Raw genomic sequence first — 20,012 nt, 5'->3', positions numbered from 1 at the left:
AATGTACACTTTAGTGGCATTACCATGGCATAATAAAAATTACTGTTAAAGCGGATGTTCCGCCAAAAAAAAATATTAAAAGCCAGCAGCTACAAATACTGCAGCTGCTGACTTTTAATATTAGGACACTTACCTGTCCTGGAGTCCAGCGCCGTCCGCAGCAGATGACGAGCGATCGCTCGTCACCCTGCTGCTCCCCCCTCCATCCACGCTGAGGGAACCAGAAAGTGAAGCGCTGCGGCTTCACTGCCCGGTTCCCTACGGCGCATGCCGATCGGCTCCCGCTATGTGCTGGGAGCCGAGTGTTCCCAGCACACAACGGGGGACGGGATGTGACGCAATGCCCGTCTTTTGCCCGTGAATGCCGGGCCGGAAGTGGGTGCAAATACCCACTTCTTTAGAGAGGTATCTGCACCTCCCTGAAAGGTGTCAAATGTGACACCGGAGGGGGGGAGGGTTCCGATCAGCGGGACTCCACTTTAGGGTGGAGAACCGCTTTAAAGTGGTATTTACTACCAAATAAGTGTCTGGATTGGTATAATTCACCATGATACACTGGGTATGTACAGTTAACCCAACTTTCCAAAGTGTCATAACTCTGTCCAGACACTAAAGGCTTGTTTTTAAACATAAACCAATACTTTAGGCCCCTTTTACACCGGGGCTTCAATCAGGTCCACCCGTCAGTTTTTTCAGGTGGACCTGATCGAACCCTCTATTCACCTCTATGGAGCAGCAGATGTCAGCGTTGACATATATGCCGACAAGCTGCTATTCGATCCTGTACTCGAAATCCAGACCGATGGTGGTCCCATTTTCCATCCGCCTGGCGGATCGGATATGTTCGGGTGAAAAACAGACATTCGGTCAGATTTTCCCATACAGGAGAGTGGGATTGGATCTGTGTCCACTCAGCACAGTGAGCAGAGACAGACCTGTCATCTGCCTGCTCAGTGGGAATCAGCAAAGCTATCCCCTACTAAGCAGTCTGTCAGGCGGAGGTGCCTATGTGAAAGGGGCCTTAGGTTTTTATGATCTAAACTACATTTTTTTTATTGCATGCAGATAAGATATTTGTGTTTATTTGCTTACTTTCTTTTATTAACTCATCCTTTGGAACATCCTTGAACAGCTTGTGGAAATGTGCATTTGCCTTCATGAACTAAAAAGGAAAAGAAATTAATTAAAATAGTTAAGTATTGGATATATATGCAGTTGAGATTAAACCATCATGTCCAGGGGAAAAGCAAAACCATTGTGATCAGACAAAAGAACTGTACACAGGGGCCGAATATGGACTGGCATTGTGTGTATGGGCAACGATCCGACAGTAAGGCCCCATGCACACGAGACACTATTACAAACGCCTCTAATCTCAGCTTTTCAAAGGCAAAAACCGGCATTTAAAACGCGCGGCGTTTTGCGGCAAAATGCGCGGCGTTTTACCGCGATTTGCGGCTGTCAGCGTTTATCCCCAAAACACTGTAGACCCTCCCCAAGCTCAGAATCAAACTATTTGTGCCGTGTTTTGCCGCGTTTAGCGGCGATTTGCATCTAAAACGCAAAAGCTGAAAGCTTCTGAACCCAAAATTTTGGGTTTGGAAAAACGGCCCTAAACCCAACTGCTTTGAAACGCCAAAAAACGTGATCGTGTGCATGGACACATAGGATAACATTAAATGTGTTCAGGGGCAGTTGAAAAAAATGCCCAAATGCCTCTGAACTCGAGTTTAGCAGCGTCTCGTGTGCATGGGGCCTTACTGTCAAAAAAGCATGACCGCAAAAGGTTTGCCAATTGACACCCAATCGGTGCTCTCAGCCAATGGCTGAGAGCACTGGCTGGTGTGTTCTGGTGAAAAATCGCTGCACCAACATTAGTTAAAACACAAGCTTATCTTGAGCCCTTTTCTTTTGGTTCAGCCTGATGGGTTTTAAAAGGACAATTTGCACTAATGTGCTGCAAAAAACACATTACATGTGTTGACATACTGTGCCTTCAATCATTTTCAACAACAACATTTCAACACACTAACTAAGGCAAAGTACATGTTACAAACCAAGTCCATTTTACAACATTGTAACTTACTTCTTGGATCAAATGAATGAACTTCGGTCTGGAAGTGTAACGACTTAGACACTTTTTCCGACACCCGTTTCTTAAAATCAGTATTTGATAGAAAAAATTACTTGGAACACACACACACACACACACACAATTATAGCCAGAATCATGCATACATACACTGGTCACTTATTAGGTACACCTGGCATGTATTCAAAAAGGTGTTGGAAACATTCCTTAGAGTCTTTGCACCAGAGTGACATGATGGCATCACACAAATGCAAATCTCCTGTTCCGCCACATCCCAAAGGTGCTATATTGGATTGAGATCTGGTCACTGTGGAGGCCATTGAACTCATTGTCATGTTCTAGAAACCAGTGGCGAGATAATTTGAACTTTGTGACATGGTGCAATATCCTGCTGGAAGTAGCCATCAAAAGCTAGGGACACCCAAGATATAAACGGGATGGACATGGTCAGCAACAATACTCAGGTTGGCCTTTTTTTTTTTTTTTTTTTAAATAAAATGCCTAGTACTAAAGGGACCCAAAGTGTGCAAAGAAAATCTCCCTCGCACCATTACACCACTCTGAACTGTTGATACAAGGCCATTCGTTTATGTTGACCCCAAAATCTTACCCTACCATCTGAATGTCACAGCTGAAATTGAGACTCAGACAAGGCAACGTGTCTCCAATCTATTGTCCAATTTTGGGGGGCCTGTGGAAATTGTTGCCTTGGTTAACCGTTCTTAGCTGACAGGCTTGGCACTCGGTGTGGCCTTCTGCTGCTACAGCCCATCTGCTTCAAGGTTTGATGCGTTGTGGGTTTAAAGATGATATTCTGCATACCTTGGTTGTAACGAGTGGTTATTTGCATTACTGTTGCCTTTCTATCATAGCTAACCAGTCTGCTCATTCTCTTTTGACCTTTGACATCAACAAGGCATTTTTATCCACATAACTGCCACTCACTGGATATTTTCTCTTTCAGACCATTCTCTGATTAAAAAAAAACTCTAGAGATGGTGGTGCGTGCAAATCCCAGTAGATCAGCAGTTCTTGAAATACTAAGACCAGCCCGTCTGGCACCAACAACCACGCTATGAATAAGCACTGTATGAGTGTGAAACGCGTTGGCTCTTTTCCTGTTTTTTTGCTGTGACATATCCATGTTCTGACCAGTTTTTATTAAAAGGAACACATTTTTATTTTTGGAGTGCGGCCGTCCCGGTTTTTCCATACACATTTTCGCAACAACCACGCCATGTTTAAAGTCACTTAAAGCAGAGGTTCACCCTAAAAAACATCTATTCACCATTACATCCAGCATAATTCGGATATGTAAAGTATGCTGGACTTTTTTTTTTCGGGGCACATACCGTTTAAAAGTTCTGTTTCACTCAGTTCGGGTTCTCTCTGCCGCGGGGAATAGGCGTTCCTAGGCAGCGGTGTAGGTGATTGATGTGCTGTTATGGCGCGTCACGTTTTCCGAAAATATCAGAGCTGGACTCGGCTCTGTACGGCGCCTGCTGTGTAGAGCTGACTGTGCAGGCGCCGTACAGAGCCGAGTCCAGCTCGGATATTTTCGGAAAGCGTGACGCGCCATAACAGCACATCAATCATCTACACCACTGCCTAGGAACGCCTATTCCCCCGCAACAGAGCGAACCCGGATGAAAAATAACTTTTAAACGGTATGTGCCCCGGAAAAAAAAAAAAAAAAAAAAAAAAGTCCAGCATACTTTACATATCCGAAGTATGCTAGATGTAATTGTATATAATTCTTTAAGGGTAAACCCCCGCTTTAAGTGTTCGCCATTCTGATGCTCAGTTTGAACTTCAATCAATGAAACAATTGAACAGGTGTACCAAAGTGGCGATAGAGATATCCATCTATCTGCTTTTTATCTTTTGGCTTCAGAAGGTGCTTAGCAGTCCAGTTTTGTTCATTTTAAAGATGTACAAATCCAGTCTTCACAGGAAGGATGACACTAAAATCAGTTCAGAGTGGAGTTTGTGAAGTATCACAAGCACACAATTTCCTTCACGTTGCAACATTTTACCTCTTCCCTAAAGCTGAAAGTTAACCTTTGATAACAATGTACAGCATGAAATTCAGACAGCATGTCTATTATATCAGCCCACTTGGCACTGAGAAACAACCTAGCAGTAATAAATGGACAAGGCTTGTCTGCCTTACAAAATTAGACTAGCGTCACAAAAGATCACCAAGACCGTACTATTGCCAGTTACACATTTAGCATATGTAAAATTTCAACACTAAAATATTCCACCTGTGTGTACATTTACATCAAGGCACATCAAGGCTCATTTACACTAGTGTCACCCTTTGAAGAGCGTTCTGCAGTAGATGCTCAGAGGGCATTTTACAGGCAGTGAGGCAACAGGTCGCCTCTTCACCACCTGCTAACCCCTAAAAGTCCACAACCCATTCATGCAACAAAACAGCTTGCCAGTACTGCCCTCTTAAGACAGGGGGCATAATTTTTGCCTGGTTGAGTGGTATAAATGCAACCATTCTAAGCCTATTCCATCTACTCTGTAAAAAAGGAAAAAGATGCTTATACTCATTCTGAAGTCAATCCATTCTGGTCATAGGATCAGGTCCCAGCAGTGGTTTCAGTGAAAAACGAGGAACAGCCAACAAATGCCCAATAGTAAGCCTCACTATACCATCTATTGACCGAAACAGCAGAACTCGCCCCCCACCCCAATGCTCTTCTTAAATATTTTGACTGACAGCAGCACATACCATTTAAAAAAAAAAAAAAAAAAAAAAACACACAGTCACTTTAATGCATAAGACAGTGGCTCAATCTTTTGCAAGTCAAAATTCATTCAGCAGCTTTCAATAAAAAACAAAAACCACTTAGGAAGGATTGTCAAATATAAAGAAATGGTAAAGAGACAAGAATAGTCACTGACAAAAGGATAAATCTTTAAGATGAGCTTCGCTTTACAACAGAGCATAACATGTCTGACAGGAGGGGAACCAACAGCGAACAAGAAGACAAACATTTGCTCTTGCCACCTGACATTTCATTAGTTTTTCCATTGTGTCAACACATGTCCATTGCCGAGTGAGGAATCTTAGAATCAAGCCAAGCCTTACCTGATTTGAAGCAGATTTTTTCCGTTCAATTTTCATATCATTCTTCATGTCGAGAGCCAACGTGGAATCATAAGTCTTTGACCTTTAACAGAGGAAAACATTCAGATCCTTAAGCCCATCAATATTTCATAAACAAATGGATTGTACAGCATATTAGACCAGTCCATGTGAGCCATTTAGAAAACAGCTGGCCCAGAGGGGGTGGATCTGCAAGAGGATATCCCTTGAGACTTTATTTCTTTGCTTGCAATAGACACTCAGACACCTGCCTTTTTTGTAACCAAGTGTCTGATTTGTGGCCAGTGATTACCGTATATAAACTGACCGTTCCAGCCGTCTTGCCCCAAGAACACAAGACACCAATGACATCGACCACATGCGACACTTAAGCGAGAACTAGAACAGGGTCAATGACATCAAGCAGCCAACCACACTAAAGGTAGTCTATGGATCAAAGATTTAGTGACAAATGGGTAAAAAGGGTCAATAGGGACATTGGCCACATTAAGACCTTAAGACCTTAATCAAATTTGTAGGTTTGCATTTTTTTACAAAAAGGGAATCCAATTGCAACTGTACAAAATCCGCCCGGCACGCAAAGCAAGCATATACTACCTTTAGAGCAGTGCAGAATGTGGATGCAAGTGTGCTTACTTCTGGAGAAAGCTGAAAAGACAGCTGTGCATGTTTGCGATCTGCAGATCCAAAAAGGTGTGCAATTTTTCAGCTAACTAGATTGTGATCTGCAGCAAATGGAAGAAGTGTCAGTTTGTTCAAAAGGACCAAAATAGTTACGTAAAACAGTTTAAATAATGAAGCTTTTAGCAACACACACACACACACACACACACACACACACCTCTCAAATGTGGCCAGTTAAAAACCCAAGTATACAACACACATACATTGCATGTTCCAGGATTAGAAAAAGGAGCCCAGTCCTGGGGGATGTCAAACGCTAGCAATGAATCAAAGTCACAAGGGACACAAAATAATTAAAGTCTGAAACTGCTATAATGGCCTTCTCAAAATCAATCTTACTTCAAATGTGTAATTAACCACTTTGCTACCCAAAGCCTTAACATGCACATGCATTTATGGTGAATTGTTTAAAAAAGTTGCATCCATGCGTGGCTCAGATCACATGCATTATGTACAGAATCGATCAGAGCAGCTCAGTACCTTATAATTGCTGAGGTGACCCATCACAAATGTAAACACAATGTTTACAAAAGCCTTAGAGCCAGTTCACACTTCCGCGGCACGACTTTGGGGGTGGCTCTGCAAGTCGTCCTGCAAAACGACTTCAAGGCAGGTCGCCCCAAGCCACCCACCGAATGTCGTGCAAGAACCTTTTTACAAGTCGGAGCGACTTGCGTCGCTCATAGGAGGGTTCCATTGCATAGAACAGTTCCATTGCATTGAATGGGACGCCACCGGACGAGTCGCCCCAGTGTGAACCGGCTCTTAGAGCCGGTTCACACAGGGGCAACACGACTCTGGCCGCGACTTTGCGAGGTGACCCGAGTGCGCACCACAGCGCGACTTAAAAAGGCGACATCAAGTCGCCTCCGGGACAGGCGACTTTCCAGTGGCCAAGCAAACAAATCAGCTCTGAGGGAGGGGTTTGCCTGAGAAAACAATTTTCTCTTCCTGTATTGTTGCTTCAGTTAAGACACGATCTGACTTTGGAGGCGACTTCCATTGAAATCAATGGGTACAAGTCGCCTAGAAGTCGGAATGAAGTAGTACAGGAACCCTTTCTGAAGTCGGAGCGACTTCAGTAGTGTACATTAGGATGGGTCTCATTGACCTACATGGAATTTGACATGTTACGAGACTTAAAGTCGGATCCCAAGTCGCCCCTGTGTGAACCGGCTCTTAATCTTCCTCTCCAACCAAGACAGGAAGTGAGGTTTTATGAAGGAGGGCAGATGAAAGGCATTATCAGCAGATTGATATTGAGGGGGGATGCAGGAGTGCTGGATTTTTTTAACCCCTTCACAACTATTGTGTACATCTCAATGCAGTCTCTGACCTGGCTATTAACTCCTTCAACCCCTCTGTGCATGACCTATACATAACGTTCTGTATCTAGTGCACCATCACCAAGCTCCATGTTTTAATGGTCAATAAAGCCATGGTAGGTCACAAAAAAAAAGAATGGGGGGGGGGGACTTTTAGTATCTACTTTCCAAAAAGGAGTACGTTTGGGGGTGTTTAACGCTCCTGGCATCCCCCCCCCAGCATGTTTTATAACCAAGATTACTTTTTTGGGAAAAAAATAAAAAAAATCTTTATATAGTAAAAAAAATAAAGCCAAAATGGTTTTAAAAAGTCACCGAAATAAAGTTCTATCCCAGAGGAAACACCTTTATTTGGGTAGTGTTGCATATACATTAGTCAAATCAAACCATCACAGTACTTTAAAACTTGGTAATGCAGTGGTATTACAGGCTATTTCTTGAGCAGGTAATCAACTCGCAGCATGTGTGAACAGCATAACACCCAATTAAACACTTTCCAAAGCATATGCAACAGAGTTCGCAACAGCATCTAGGAATGTTCACTTTGGCGAGCACGACACTTGAGTGACTTATCAAGCAAATTAGTAAAAAGTTTAGCAAAATCTATTCTGTGTATTTGCTACCCCTGTGCCTGTAATCTCTGGCTGCCATCTGAGAGACTACACAAGTCTGAGTTGAGGAAGACAGGTAATCTCTTTAAACAGAAGCACAAATTTGGCTACATGCATGCTGTGCATCAATTTTGCATTTGTGAGCCTGGCACTCTCAGTTGCAGTGTTGCCTGTAGCCCATCAGTCTACGACAAACTGAAATAAAAACTGTAGCTGGGAAATTATACATGAATAAGGATGTATAATTTCTGACTTCTGGTTCCTGTTCAGCGATGACTTCCTGTGGCACAGAACAAAATGTTCCCCTTTGTATAGCGAAGGTAACTTTACTAGTTTTTTTTTTACGACTCAAATCAAAGTATATTCAGGTTAGTAGCAGGTAGTTATGATAGCAGGTTGGCATCCAAGTTTATGCTTAGCAAATGTCATAATTAACAGGAGAACTGAATAAAACTAGCAGTAGTTTACCTGGTGAGGGGAGGTTTTTGCCGGATTTCAATCTCTTCAGCCTCACTGATCAGGACTTGAGGGGTGGCATATGGCTTGGCTTTCTTTTCCTCAGCCCCATTCTCCGTTTCAGAGCTACAAAACAAGAATTGAAAATCTTAGTTGTTAACATGACCAAGCAATGCTCTGTTACACATGAAATCCTAATCTCAAATGTGACAGTTTGGGGATTTTACAAGGTTTAGAACCCATGTCAGGTGTTCATTGCTCTATGTCCCCGATATGTAGTCACACCCTCTCCAATTGTCTCAATACAAAGAAAGTGATGGGAGATCCAAATTTGTATAGCCATCATCAGAACAAGGAGGCAATTACCTTACCTCTTTTTTTGTCACCAGAACAAAAGTACAAATGTGGTCCTTGCATTACCATTTCCAGTGGGGACAACTGTCCAAAAAGAAACATTTACTTTGCAGAGATTTTTTTCCAAAGTCTCTCACATATCTGAAGAGGAATTGGAGAAATCTCTCCAAATATGCACAGACAAGGTTTTTACCCGTTTCCAAAAAAAAAAAAAAAAAAAAAAAGTGGCTATAAAAAAAATAACACTGTAAACCTGTCATGAGATTGGCATGAAGGGTAACATTTCTGACCTCTTAAAAATGGAGTTGCTGGGTTGAGCTCCTAGAGTCAACACGTTGTCTGCAACTCAATCCAAAATATGCAGAAAAAGTCAAGTTTGACTTTTTACATGCACATTTACAGGTCAGTCAAAAGTCTGTCTTGAGGTCACAGACATTGTGTCTCCCCCCCCCCCCCCCCCCCAACAACTGAAATCACCAATTTCCCGAGGGTAAATACATTTTGATGGATGCACAAAACCGTGCCAGCCAACCAGCAGTGAATCAATGATTTTAGTCTCTTTTCTGTTGCCCGAGACAAGGTTGATTATGAAAGGCAAAATAGGCTGCCCATTCACTTTGCAAGGAAACTGCACCAGAGCTTAGTGAATGAGGTGATGCTCTGCTGACTTCCATCATACAAATTATGTGCACACAAAAATGCAGTCATTGTAATATTTTGCCTTCCATCTAAATTCAAAAACTCCAATTTCATATAGGACCAGTTCACAAAAAAAAAAAAAAAAAAAAGCCCCATGTTCTGGATGTGCTTTAACATGTTTGTTTGATTCGTTTACGTATTTCCCCCCCTTTTTTTCACTGTACTGTTGTCCGGTGCTTTTTACTGCGTTCTAGTACATTTCTGTGCTGGAAAAAAAAACAGCATGTTGTACTTTTTCCTGGAACTGAAAAAGCACTGCGCTGCTGTGAACTTTGCCACTGGAACCGACATAACCTACTTTTCATGCTTTGATGCAGAAAAAGCACTGCAACTGCATGTGGAGTGAACTGACCCATAGGCCACATACATATCAGGATATGATATAGTGACCCAAAAATGAATTGTCAGTCAATATAAAAAATAAAAAAACAAAAACCACACAACACCTTGCCCTAGGACCCCTGGTCTTGAATACAGGAATTGTTTGCCACTAGGTCTGCCAAGTAGATTGTGTGGTATGCATATCCCATCAGAAGACCAACACTACACCATTAAACACTTATCCACAGTATAGTGTTCTTTGATCTTATCTTTGAATTGGAGCCATACCATTAGCAGCATTATAAGTATCCTTCAATTATATAAAAAAAAAAAAAAAAAAAAAAAAAAAAAAAAACCACACTACCGATTCTAGAATCTGCAGACCTTACAGTTTATTGAATAGCTGTAACAGACTTTAGATGCAATCCTATCAGAAAAGGGGGTGGGGGTGAGGAAAGAGGGAAGGGAAGAATAAAAATAAAACAAACAGAACCAAAAACACAAAAAAACAAAAACAAAAAAAAAACCCACACTTTCAAATTGTTGATAGAAGATATTTCAGCATGTACCCACCGGGTGTTGGTGGCAGTCCATTACAATTGCTCCACATTTGCAGTATGGACAGCGAAGGTTGGGAGTACGGATGGTTGATATGCTTCAGAGAACAGCTGTACACCCAAGTACAAATTTAATGGCTTTCAGAAGTTTCTCACCTACGGACAACCACTTATTACTTCATTACAACATCCAGCCATAAAAATAAAACACCCCATACAAATCCAAAAACAAACCTACACTAAATTCTCATCAAACACCTGTTCCAAACTAAAGAGCATCTATGAACCAAATATAAAAACACTAGTATGTAAATGGTTAAAATCTGAAAAAAAAAAAAAAAAAAAATTTAGATATCAATATTTTTTTGCTTCCAAGCAAGACACGTTTAGATTCAGCTAGCAAGATGCATGTACTGTCTAGTTAGGACCAAAAGTGGAAGAATTAAAAAGACTAAAAGCTTCACACTTAAAATGAAGAAATGCATAAACAGATCAGTGTTGCTTTTACTTGACAAAAAATAAAGTTCTGACTATGCCTGCTAAATACAAAGATCACCAGAATACACGAAGCAGCAGCTGCCGCCTTACCTTCAGCCTGGCTCGCCTTACAGAAATGAAGTACCTGATGTCTGTCAGCTATATCCACAAGAGATGACATAAGAGGAAGTTGGCGTACAGTAAATGACTCAAGATCCCAACGCCTTTTTTTTTTTCACGTGTTTGCAAATCACCTGACAAAAATGTTGTCTGGCATACAGAGGTAAGTTCGAGTACAAATTGAACCCATGATGCATTCACCTCAGAACCTTTACAAGAATATAATGTCTAGTACATTACAATATAGCCAGGACAGTCAGGTATGCTAATGCTATACACTCATAATACAGCTACACTATAGGTTTCCACTGGAAAAACATTTGAAGGGACATTTTGTGCCGAAATAGAATATTTTTATACACACACTAAGTCTAACCAGTCGACAATTAGAAGAGCATGAGAAGAGAACCTCGTCTGTTCTGTGGTTAAGGTCTCCATGCAATATACAGTATAAAGGGTAGCCCCATCATGCACCGTCTACTGGGCCTGGGAGAAGGGGTGGCTGCCATGAACACCGACATCATGCGAGCATACCTCCCAACCTTTTGAGATGGGAATGAGGGACACCCATTAGCAAAAGTATGTAGGCACAAGACACATCCCTGCCACGCCGTCTTATAGGAAAATTATACAAAAAAAAAAAAAAAAAAAAAAAAATTATAATATATATATATATATATATATATTAAACCTGCAAGCCTTTTCTTTACTATTACTAATCCTTTATACTGGCTTTTGACATTTACAAATGCAGGAACTTAAATTGGATGAAAGGTTTAGCACTGGGAAACTTTGAAAGATAGAGCTTTTTTATATACAACTATACAAATCAGACCAAAAATGAGGGACAAATGAGGAAAAGAGGGACTTTGTTCCAAATCAGGGACAGTTTGGAGGGCACTGAAGAGATTGGGGCAAGGAAATTTGTGCTGGAAGAGGGAATTTTGGGGGGGGGGGGGGGGGGGGGGGCAGCAGCGGAAATTTGGTAGGAGCTGCGATTTGGGGAAATCTGTTAAAAGAGGGGGTGGTGGTGGGGGAAAAGGATTCGAGCTAGATGATGTGGTGGGAGAGAATTGTGCTAGGAGGGATGTTTGTGCTAGGTGGGGAAATTGGGGCAGTTTAGCAGGTTTGCCCTGGGCTCTAGATGACCTTGTCCTGACACGAAATGTTTTCTTCATTCCTGAACAGCTTCAGGTTTGTAATAATTTCATATGGTCAAATTTTATATAGAACACAGACCACATCTTAACTGCAATGTGTTCCTTTCTCTTGATCGTATTATGATGGGAGTAGTTTAACCACTTCAGCCCCAGAAGATTTTATCACCTTCCTGACCAGAGAACTTTACAATTTGGCACTGCGTTGCTTTAACCGACAATTGCGCAGTAATGCAATGCTGTACCCAAATGAAATTTGCATCTTTTTACCCCACAAATAGAGCTTTTTGATCACCTCTGCGATTTTTATTTTTTGCGCAAAAAAATAAAATGTTGCTATAATAAATATCCTCAAAAAAATAAATTTCTTCATCAGTTTAGGCCAATATGCAGTCTACATTTTTTTTACCAAAAATATCACAAGCAGCGTATATTGATTGGTTTGCGCAGAAGTTATAGCGTCTACAAACTGGGAAAGATGTATTTTTTTATTAGTAATGGCAGTGATCTGCGATTTTTAGCAGTAATGCGACATTGCGGTCAACAGATCAGACACTTGTGACATTTTTGGGTCCATTGATATTTTTACAGTGATCAGTGCTCTTAAAAATGTACTGATTACTGTGTAAATGTCACTGGAAGGGGGTTAACACTAGGGGTTAAGTGTGTTTCCTGGATGTGTTCTGACTGTATGGGGATTGGACTGACTGGGGGGAGAACACATAGCCATATTCCCCCAGCGGTTCTTAAAGGGAACATACCCACACATTGTTTTGCCCAGCCGTGCCATTTTCCCGGCATATATCAGGGTGAGCCAGTCAGGAAACAGTTAAGAATTTATCTCAGGGTGGATTTGATTTAAATCAAGTCGATTTAACCAGCGCTGAAATCAGAAAATTGTCCTGGGCAGGAAGGGGAGAAAGTGTCCTGTATTAAAATGGTTAATGACAGGCCATTTTTTGTGATACAGCACTGTCGCTTTGACAATTGCGATGCTGTACCCAAACAAAATTGACCTCCTTTCACCCAAAAAGTTTTCATTTAGTGCCATCTGATCACCTCTGAAGTTTATATTTGTTGCGCTATAAACACAGCGACAAAAAAAATAAGGGACGTTTAATTGCCATTTTATTGCTTTACCAATTCACAAGTTTCCGGTCATATGGTTAAATGAAATAAAAAAGGTTCCATGAACAGAGATTAGTTTGTGATCAGGTTTCCACCCACCTCACCAACATTCTTAGCGTCTGTGTATGGTTCAAACAAATATATAAATATATAACTGTAGTGTAGTTCAATATATTACACAAGGCGTTGTGATTACTTCATACCAAGGAGTTGTAGTAATCCAATTACACACAATAACAAGGCTAATAGAACACTGACTTGGCATAATGAGGAGCACTGCACAAGTCATTTGGAGTACCAAGCACTATTCTTTTAGAGCCCTTTCACACTGGTGCGTTTTTGCGGTAAAAATAGCGCTATTAAAAACACTCATCATGCATATCAATGGACCCTTTCACACTGAGGCGTGGCGCTGGAGGAGCGTTAGTCCTGCAAGCAGCATCTTTGGAGCAGCCCCTCTCCATTGAAATGAATTTAAAACACGGTAAAAACGCTGTGTTTTACCGCCATTTTAATGCTCCGCTATAGGCGTTTCCAGTGTGAAAGGGCTCTTAGGATACACAAAAATAAAAATCAACTTAAGACTTAAACACAAGCAATTCTTTATCCTAATTGCCTGTCTGACTTTTTCCGCAAGAAGAAATTGAATAGGTTGCTAAAGTCACAAAAATTTTAGAAAAAAAAATAAAAAATGAAAAAGTAAAGTCAGAAGGTTTAGAATGCCTCTAAGGCCCCTTTCACATTGACACGTTTTTCAGGCGGTTTAGCACCAATAGCACTGCTATACCGGCAGAAAAAAAAATGTGCCCTGCAGTCTTCAGCGTGAAAGCCCGAAGGCTTTCACACTGAAGCGGTGCGCTAGCAGGACCACTCCAAAAGTCCTGCTAGCTGCATCTTTGGAGCGGTATAGGAGCGGGGCGTTTACTGCTCCTTCACATTGAAATCAATGAGAAACTGCGGTAATACCGCCAGCAATGTGCCTCTGCAGAGGTGCTTTGCGGGCGGTATTCACCCTTTTTTGGCCACTAGTGGGGGTTAAAACCGCACTGCTAGCGGCCAGATAGCGCAGTAAATACAACGCTTAAAATTGCGCTGCTATACTGCAACCGCACCTCCACTGCCCTGTGTGAAAGGGGCCTTATACTTACCTGAGCCCCATCTTGAACCAGCAATGTTGCAGAAGAGGCTCAGCTGCCCTCAACTCTCCCGCCTCATTTGCTGAGACAGCTATCAAAAATCAGTGCGCCAATGAGGGGGAGACACGGATTTACATTTGTATGGATACATGGAGCTGCGGCTTGGATGCCCCCATAGTAAGACGCTTCCTGTGTGAGCACTCGTCAGGAGGGAAGGACCAGAAGCACTGAAGAGGCATGCAAGTAGTGGAGAATCTGTGTGACTGAGGTGCACACTACAAAACTGACAGCTTATTAGTTCAAATGGGAAACCTTCATTTTGTTTGCAAATAATTAAGAATCTAACTACCAACAAGAATGAGTCCTTATATTTAAAGAGCACCTTTCATTTCAGATCCAATATTAGCAGCGCATGTTAGCAGGCATCCACTCACCTGCTGCCATCATGTCCCTCACCTTGTTGTGTCACTGCCGCATTACCAGTTGTCCCATTAAAGTGAACGGGACCATCGGTGAGTCAACAGCGAGACAGTTGCACAGTGTGTGCAGTCTTGGTCGGACCATGCAGGCAAGAGTGGCTTTGACAAAAGGAGTTTCACTTCATAGGGGCCCTGAAAGGAAACCTAGCCACCCTATGGATGGAAATGCAGGAATTAAAAAATGCATGCCCAATTTGACAGAAGTTAAACTGAGCAGAAAAACAGGGGACAGTTAGGGGGAAAAGCATACATATTTTTTAACAGGAATTTAAACAAAGTGACAAAATAAGGGAGATTTACTAAAACTGGAGCACAGAGAATCTGGCGCAGCTGTGCCTAACAAACCAGATACTAGGCGTTACTGGCAAAGATTCATTGAACAAGCTGGATTTAGAAGCCGATGGGTTACTATGAACAGCTGCACTAAATTTTCTGGGTTCCAGTTTTAGTAAATCTCCAATGTGTCAATTCTAAAAGGTGGTATCACACACACACACAACCTTGTCCTAGCACAAATTTAGCAGAGTGAATTCTGGTTGAACTTAAGCGATATTAAATGCCAAGCAGGCCCCAGGTGGTTGATGTCATAATATGCTAGTATGCACCACATTACGGATTTGCCAGATAAAATGCTCCAGCACTGAGCTTTCACCGCTCCTGGCACTTCCATTTTGTCCAGTATTCCTTCCTGGTTCAGGCTCTCAAGCCACTTGAATGGCTGCGCCATGCGAACCTCAAGCCAACATGGCACAGACAACATGCCACATACGCAGCGGTAACTGGGCATCTGCCAGAGCCGATATCTCCGATTACTAAAAGGTGCTGCTTTATAGGATTTCTAGAAGACTTATAAGCTTACCTTTATGTACAAAGTAAAGCAGTAACCACACAGAATATGAGATTTTAACGTCCATTTCAAGTCCGATTGTGAGAAGATCCAACATACATTTTTTGAAAATTGTTTGTATAGGTGGAGAAGGAAGAAAATCTAGTGTGACTGCACTGACATCTTTTACAAGTAACATTTTGCCTACATATCATATCTTCTTTGAAGGCACTAGGAAATGATTAGACACAGCCTAGCAAAGTAACCATTCATGCAAGAATTTCAGGATTGTCCACATTGCTAGTATGCATGTAAAAGTTAAATAAAAAAATTCAATAAAAAAAAAAAAAAAAAAACGGAGATATGCTCAAGACACATCTGTGCATTTATTCTGCCGATTGTGGTTGTGCTTTTGCAGAATATCAAAGCTTGTGTTCTTTATTAATTCAGTCATATTACAAACTGTGTCATGTGACTAGTTTTCAGATCTTATTGGACTGAAAGAATGATCTTCATCCTGTGTTACCAGGATGTGCATTAAAAAAAAAAAAAAAAAAAAACACACACACAATACTTATCGAAATGGCTGCAGCCAGCCACCCCAATGCCTGTTTATACAGGTGCAGTAATCACACGTTGAGAGAACAAGTCGCAGGACATGACAAGTAAAAATCAATGGTTTTCCTATCAGAGCAGTCTTAAAAGCGGAGTTCCACCTAGAATAGGAACTTCCGTGGACCGATTCCCCCCCTCTGGTGCCACATTTGGCACCTATCTGGGGGAGGAGCAGATATCTGTCAAATCCAGGTATCTGACCCAACTTCTGGGGAAAGATCGCTGCAATATTGTGCGGGAAAACTACGCAATTCTTGCAAACACATGTCCCAGAAGACCATTCTGGAAGTGCAGCACAACTCAAGCATACACAGTAGGAAACAGGCTGCAAAGCCACAAGGCGTCCCTTCCCGTTTTCCTTAGTAAGGATGCCTGCACCCGGGGCTGAGGGACAAGTTGGCTTCTGACATCATGGGCTCCCTGGACAAGCAAGTGTTTATATATCAACAGTCAGCAGCTGCAGACTTAAATTTTCTCTTCTTTTACCCAGACGCAACTCAGCTTTAACTGGTCCAATTTTAGAAAAGGTTTCTGCACTACCTGGGGCCGGTTTCAGCCCACTGAATTTAATTGGGGACAAGAGCCTCTTCCCCCCCCACAACCCTGGGCTGTAGAAGGGTTGTGGGGCCTCCAATCCACAGCAAACGGTCCATGGCCATCTGGTGATGTCATCCGGAGACCCCCACCCCAGGCATGATGGGTCCTTGATGTCACTAGATGGCCATGCCCCAAGAGTACTATCAGACACAGGAGCGGTAATGGAGGAAGACAGCGATTGATGTTGGAGCTACCATGATGGGGGAGAATACATTTTTTAATAAAAGGACACACACACACACACACACACACACACACACACACAGTGTGGGGTCCCCTTTCAAGATACATACCAGGCCCTTTGGATTTAAGGGGGGAGCCCACACTTTTTTTTTTTTTTATAAAATTTGCAATGAGGTTTCATCCATTCCAGAGCAAAAAGAATTGTTTTGATTGGTCATGGGAAAAGTCACACTCTTCTCAAAGTTGGCTGTCAATCACCAGCTCTCTGCTCTGCACCTCCAGCACTGGGCTGTTAAGGGGGGGGAAGAGGGCAGAAGCGGCTGGCTCTCAGTGACTTGCCTAGAGGCTGAGCTAGCTGTCGGTCCAGGCTTCTGGTCAAATCCTGAACATATGGTTGGGTTCTTGTCAGAGCCTGGACTAGGTCTGACGTCAACCGATTGACTAGAATACCGCACCAAGCCTAACAAACTGTTTGGTGGTCAAAGGTTAAATAAAAAAAATAAAAAAAAGCGAGCAGCGTTCATGACCGTTCAAAGGCATTTGAAATGCCAAATGCCTGCAAGAGCTTGTAAACACTGCTAAACGTGGCAACTCTAGTTTAGCAGCGTTTTTAGACGTTTCCATAAAAAAAAAAAAAGCCCCTAAATGCAAACACCGGCATGTAGATGTGGCTAAACTGAAGTTTTAAACATTGAATTCTAGCTGTCAAGTTCAGTTGAGGTTAAAGGGGTTGTAAAAGGTTCGTCTTTTATTTTCTAAATAAACAAAACTTTACAACCCCCTTTAAACAACGTCCCGTGCATAGAAGCAATCCATTGCAGATCATTCTTTGGAGTGATGCAAGTGTAAGGCTTAGGTGTATGTTTAACTACTTGCCAACCGCCCACCGTCCTTTTACGGCGGCAAGTCGGCTCCCCTGCGCGAGAGCCCGGGCACACGAAATCGCTCGTTACAGAGCGGGGACCGGGAGCTGTGTGTGTAGACACACAGCTCCCGGTCCTGTCAGGGGGGGGAATGCTGATCCTCTGTTCATACAATGTATGAACAGAAGATCAGTGATTTCCCCTAGTGAGGCCACCCCCCCCCCCACAGTTAGAACACACCCAGGGAACATACTTAACCACTTCCCCGCCCCCTAGTGTTAACCCCTTCACTGCCATTTTTATAGTAATCCAATGCATTTTTATAGCACTGATCGCTATAAAAATGCAAATGGTCCCAAAAATGTGTCAAAAGTGTCCGCCATAATGTCGCAGTACCGAAAAAAAATGCTGATCGCCGCCATTACTAGTAAAAAAATAAAAATGCCTTAAAAATACCCCCTATTAATTGTAAACGCTATAACTTTTGCGCAAACCAATAAACTCTTATTGCGATTTTTTTACGAAAAATATATAGAAGAATACGCATTGGCCTAAACCGAGGAAAAAAAAATGTTATATATATATTATATATATATATATATATATATATATATATATATATATATATATATATATATATATATATATATATATATATATATATATATATATATATATTTTGGGGGATATTTATTATAGCAAAAAGTAAAAAATATTAATTTTTTTCAAAATTGTCTATTTTTGTTTATAGCGCAAAAACTAAAAACCGCAGAGGTAATCAAATACCACCAAAAGAAAGCTCTATTTGTGGGAAAAAAAAGGACGCCAATTTTTGTTTGGGAGCCACGTCGCACGACCGTGCAATTGTCAGTTAAAGTGACACAGTGCCGAATCACATAAAGTGCTCTGGTCTTTGGGCAGCAATATGGTCCGGGGGTTAAGTGGTTAATAAACCGTGATAAGCCGAGATCATGATGATCACTGCTTATCTCAGAGCATTTCCGGTTTAATAAACTGAGATAAGGAGCAGAGAACATGTTCTCTGCTTCTCATCACAGCACATGGCTGTTTTGTCACAAAACGGCCAGTTTAATAATCTGAGACCTGAAGATCTCACAGCTCTTCCACTGAAATATCTCCCTTCTGAGATTCACCAACCAGCTCAGAAGTGGAGAATCTGTTGTGATAAGAGGAAGAAGGCTTATTTCTTACCAATAGCAGCACCAGTGGGTTAAAAAATAAAATTTAACAAGTTATCACGTCTGAAAACATGTAATTACATGTTCTTAGTTTCACTTTTTGAGCTCGGCTGCGCTGTAATTTCACGAGATTACAGGCAGCCCACCCACTTTTACACAGATCCTGGCCGTTTTCAGAGGAAACACTTCTCCTCTGTTCTCCCATTGAGAACTTCAGTTCTCAGTTTATTAAACTGGCTGTAGAGGAGATAATTTTCCTCTGAGAACTGAACTGAGAAAAAAAACTTCTCAGTTTACTAAAACGGACACCTTTATGTACACGGGACGTTTTTACCATCTCCCCTGAATGATTTAACAGATGTAAACAACGTTTAGCCTAGGTTCACACTGCTGCGAATTCAAAATCGCGGTAAAATGCGCGATTTTGCCGCAATTTAATGTAAATCGCGGCCCGAAATCGCAAAAAGTAGTACAGGAACTACTTTTTGAAATCGCAGATGCGGCGTAGCACTGATTAGGACAGTGCCATTGCCGTCGATTTGAGATGCGATTTGACATGTCAAATCGCATCCCAAATCGTACCCAGTGTGAACCAGGGCTCAAAGACGTCAGTTTCGCCACGTTTGCATTTAGAAGCAATTTTTCTCTTCAAATAGTCAATTAAAAACACCTGTAAAACCGAAACAGGGTGTTACTAGCAAGTTACCGCATTTACAAGCCGTTACAGACGGTTGGTGTTTCAAATGCCTCTGAACATCCGTCCTGAACTCTTGTTTGCTTTCCAAAAAATGCTTCTAAATGCAACTGCCTAGAAACTACTATAAGGCCCCTTTCACACTGGGGCGGGAGCTAAAATAGCGGCGCTATACTGTCGGATTTGGCGTGGGATTCGACCGCTAGCGGTGCGGTATTAACCCCTGCTAGCAGCTGATAAAGGGTCAATACCGCCCGCAATGCGCCTCTGCAGAGGCACATTGCGGGCGGTATTGCCGCGGTTTCCCATTGTTTT

The 20,012-nt window shown here is 42.0% G+C and overlaps 1 protein-coding gene across 5 annotated transcripts in view; it reads right to left on the bottom strand.

The window, feature by feature from the left end:
• GRAMD2B (GRAM domain containing 2B) overlaps positions 1 to 20,012 on the bottom strand; it is a 205,011-nt gene that overhangs the window by 44,475 nt on the left and 140,524 nt on the right. For 2 of the 5 annotated variants that reach the window (XM_040344560.1, XM_040344568.1), the window contains exons 2-4: positions 8,305 to 8,418; positions 5,199 to 5,280; positions 1,093 to 1,162 (exon numbers count right to left, since the gene is read on the bottom strand). In XM_040344560.1, the coding sequence (XP_040200494.1) occupies positions 1,093 to 1,162; positions 5,199 to 5,280; positions 8,305 to 8,418 (266 nt within the window). Of the gene's footprint in view, positions 1 to 1,092; positions 1,163 to 5,198; positions 5,281 to 5,852; positions 5,942 to 8,304; positions 8,419 to 10,197; positions 10,380 to 10,811; positions 10,996 to 20,012 lie in introns of those variants that run through there. The other 3 variants (XM_040344578.1, XM_040344587.1, XM_040344596.1) reach the window with 3 other exon arrangements.

The sequence above is a fragment of the Rana temporaria genome, chromosome 1 (genome assembly GCF_905171775.1).
Source record: "Rana temporaria chromosome 1, aRanTem1.1, whole genome shotgun sequence".
Lineage (NCBI taxonomy): Eukaryota > Metazoa > Chordata > Amphibia > Anura > Ranidae > Rana > Rana temporaria.
Note: the sequence above shows the minus strand (reverse complement) of the source record. Positions and strands in the feature narration are given on the sequence as shown.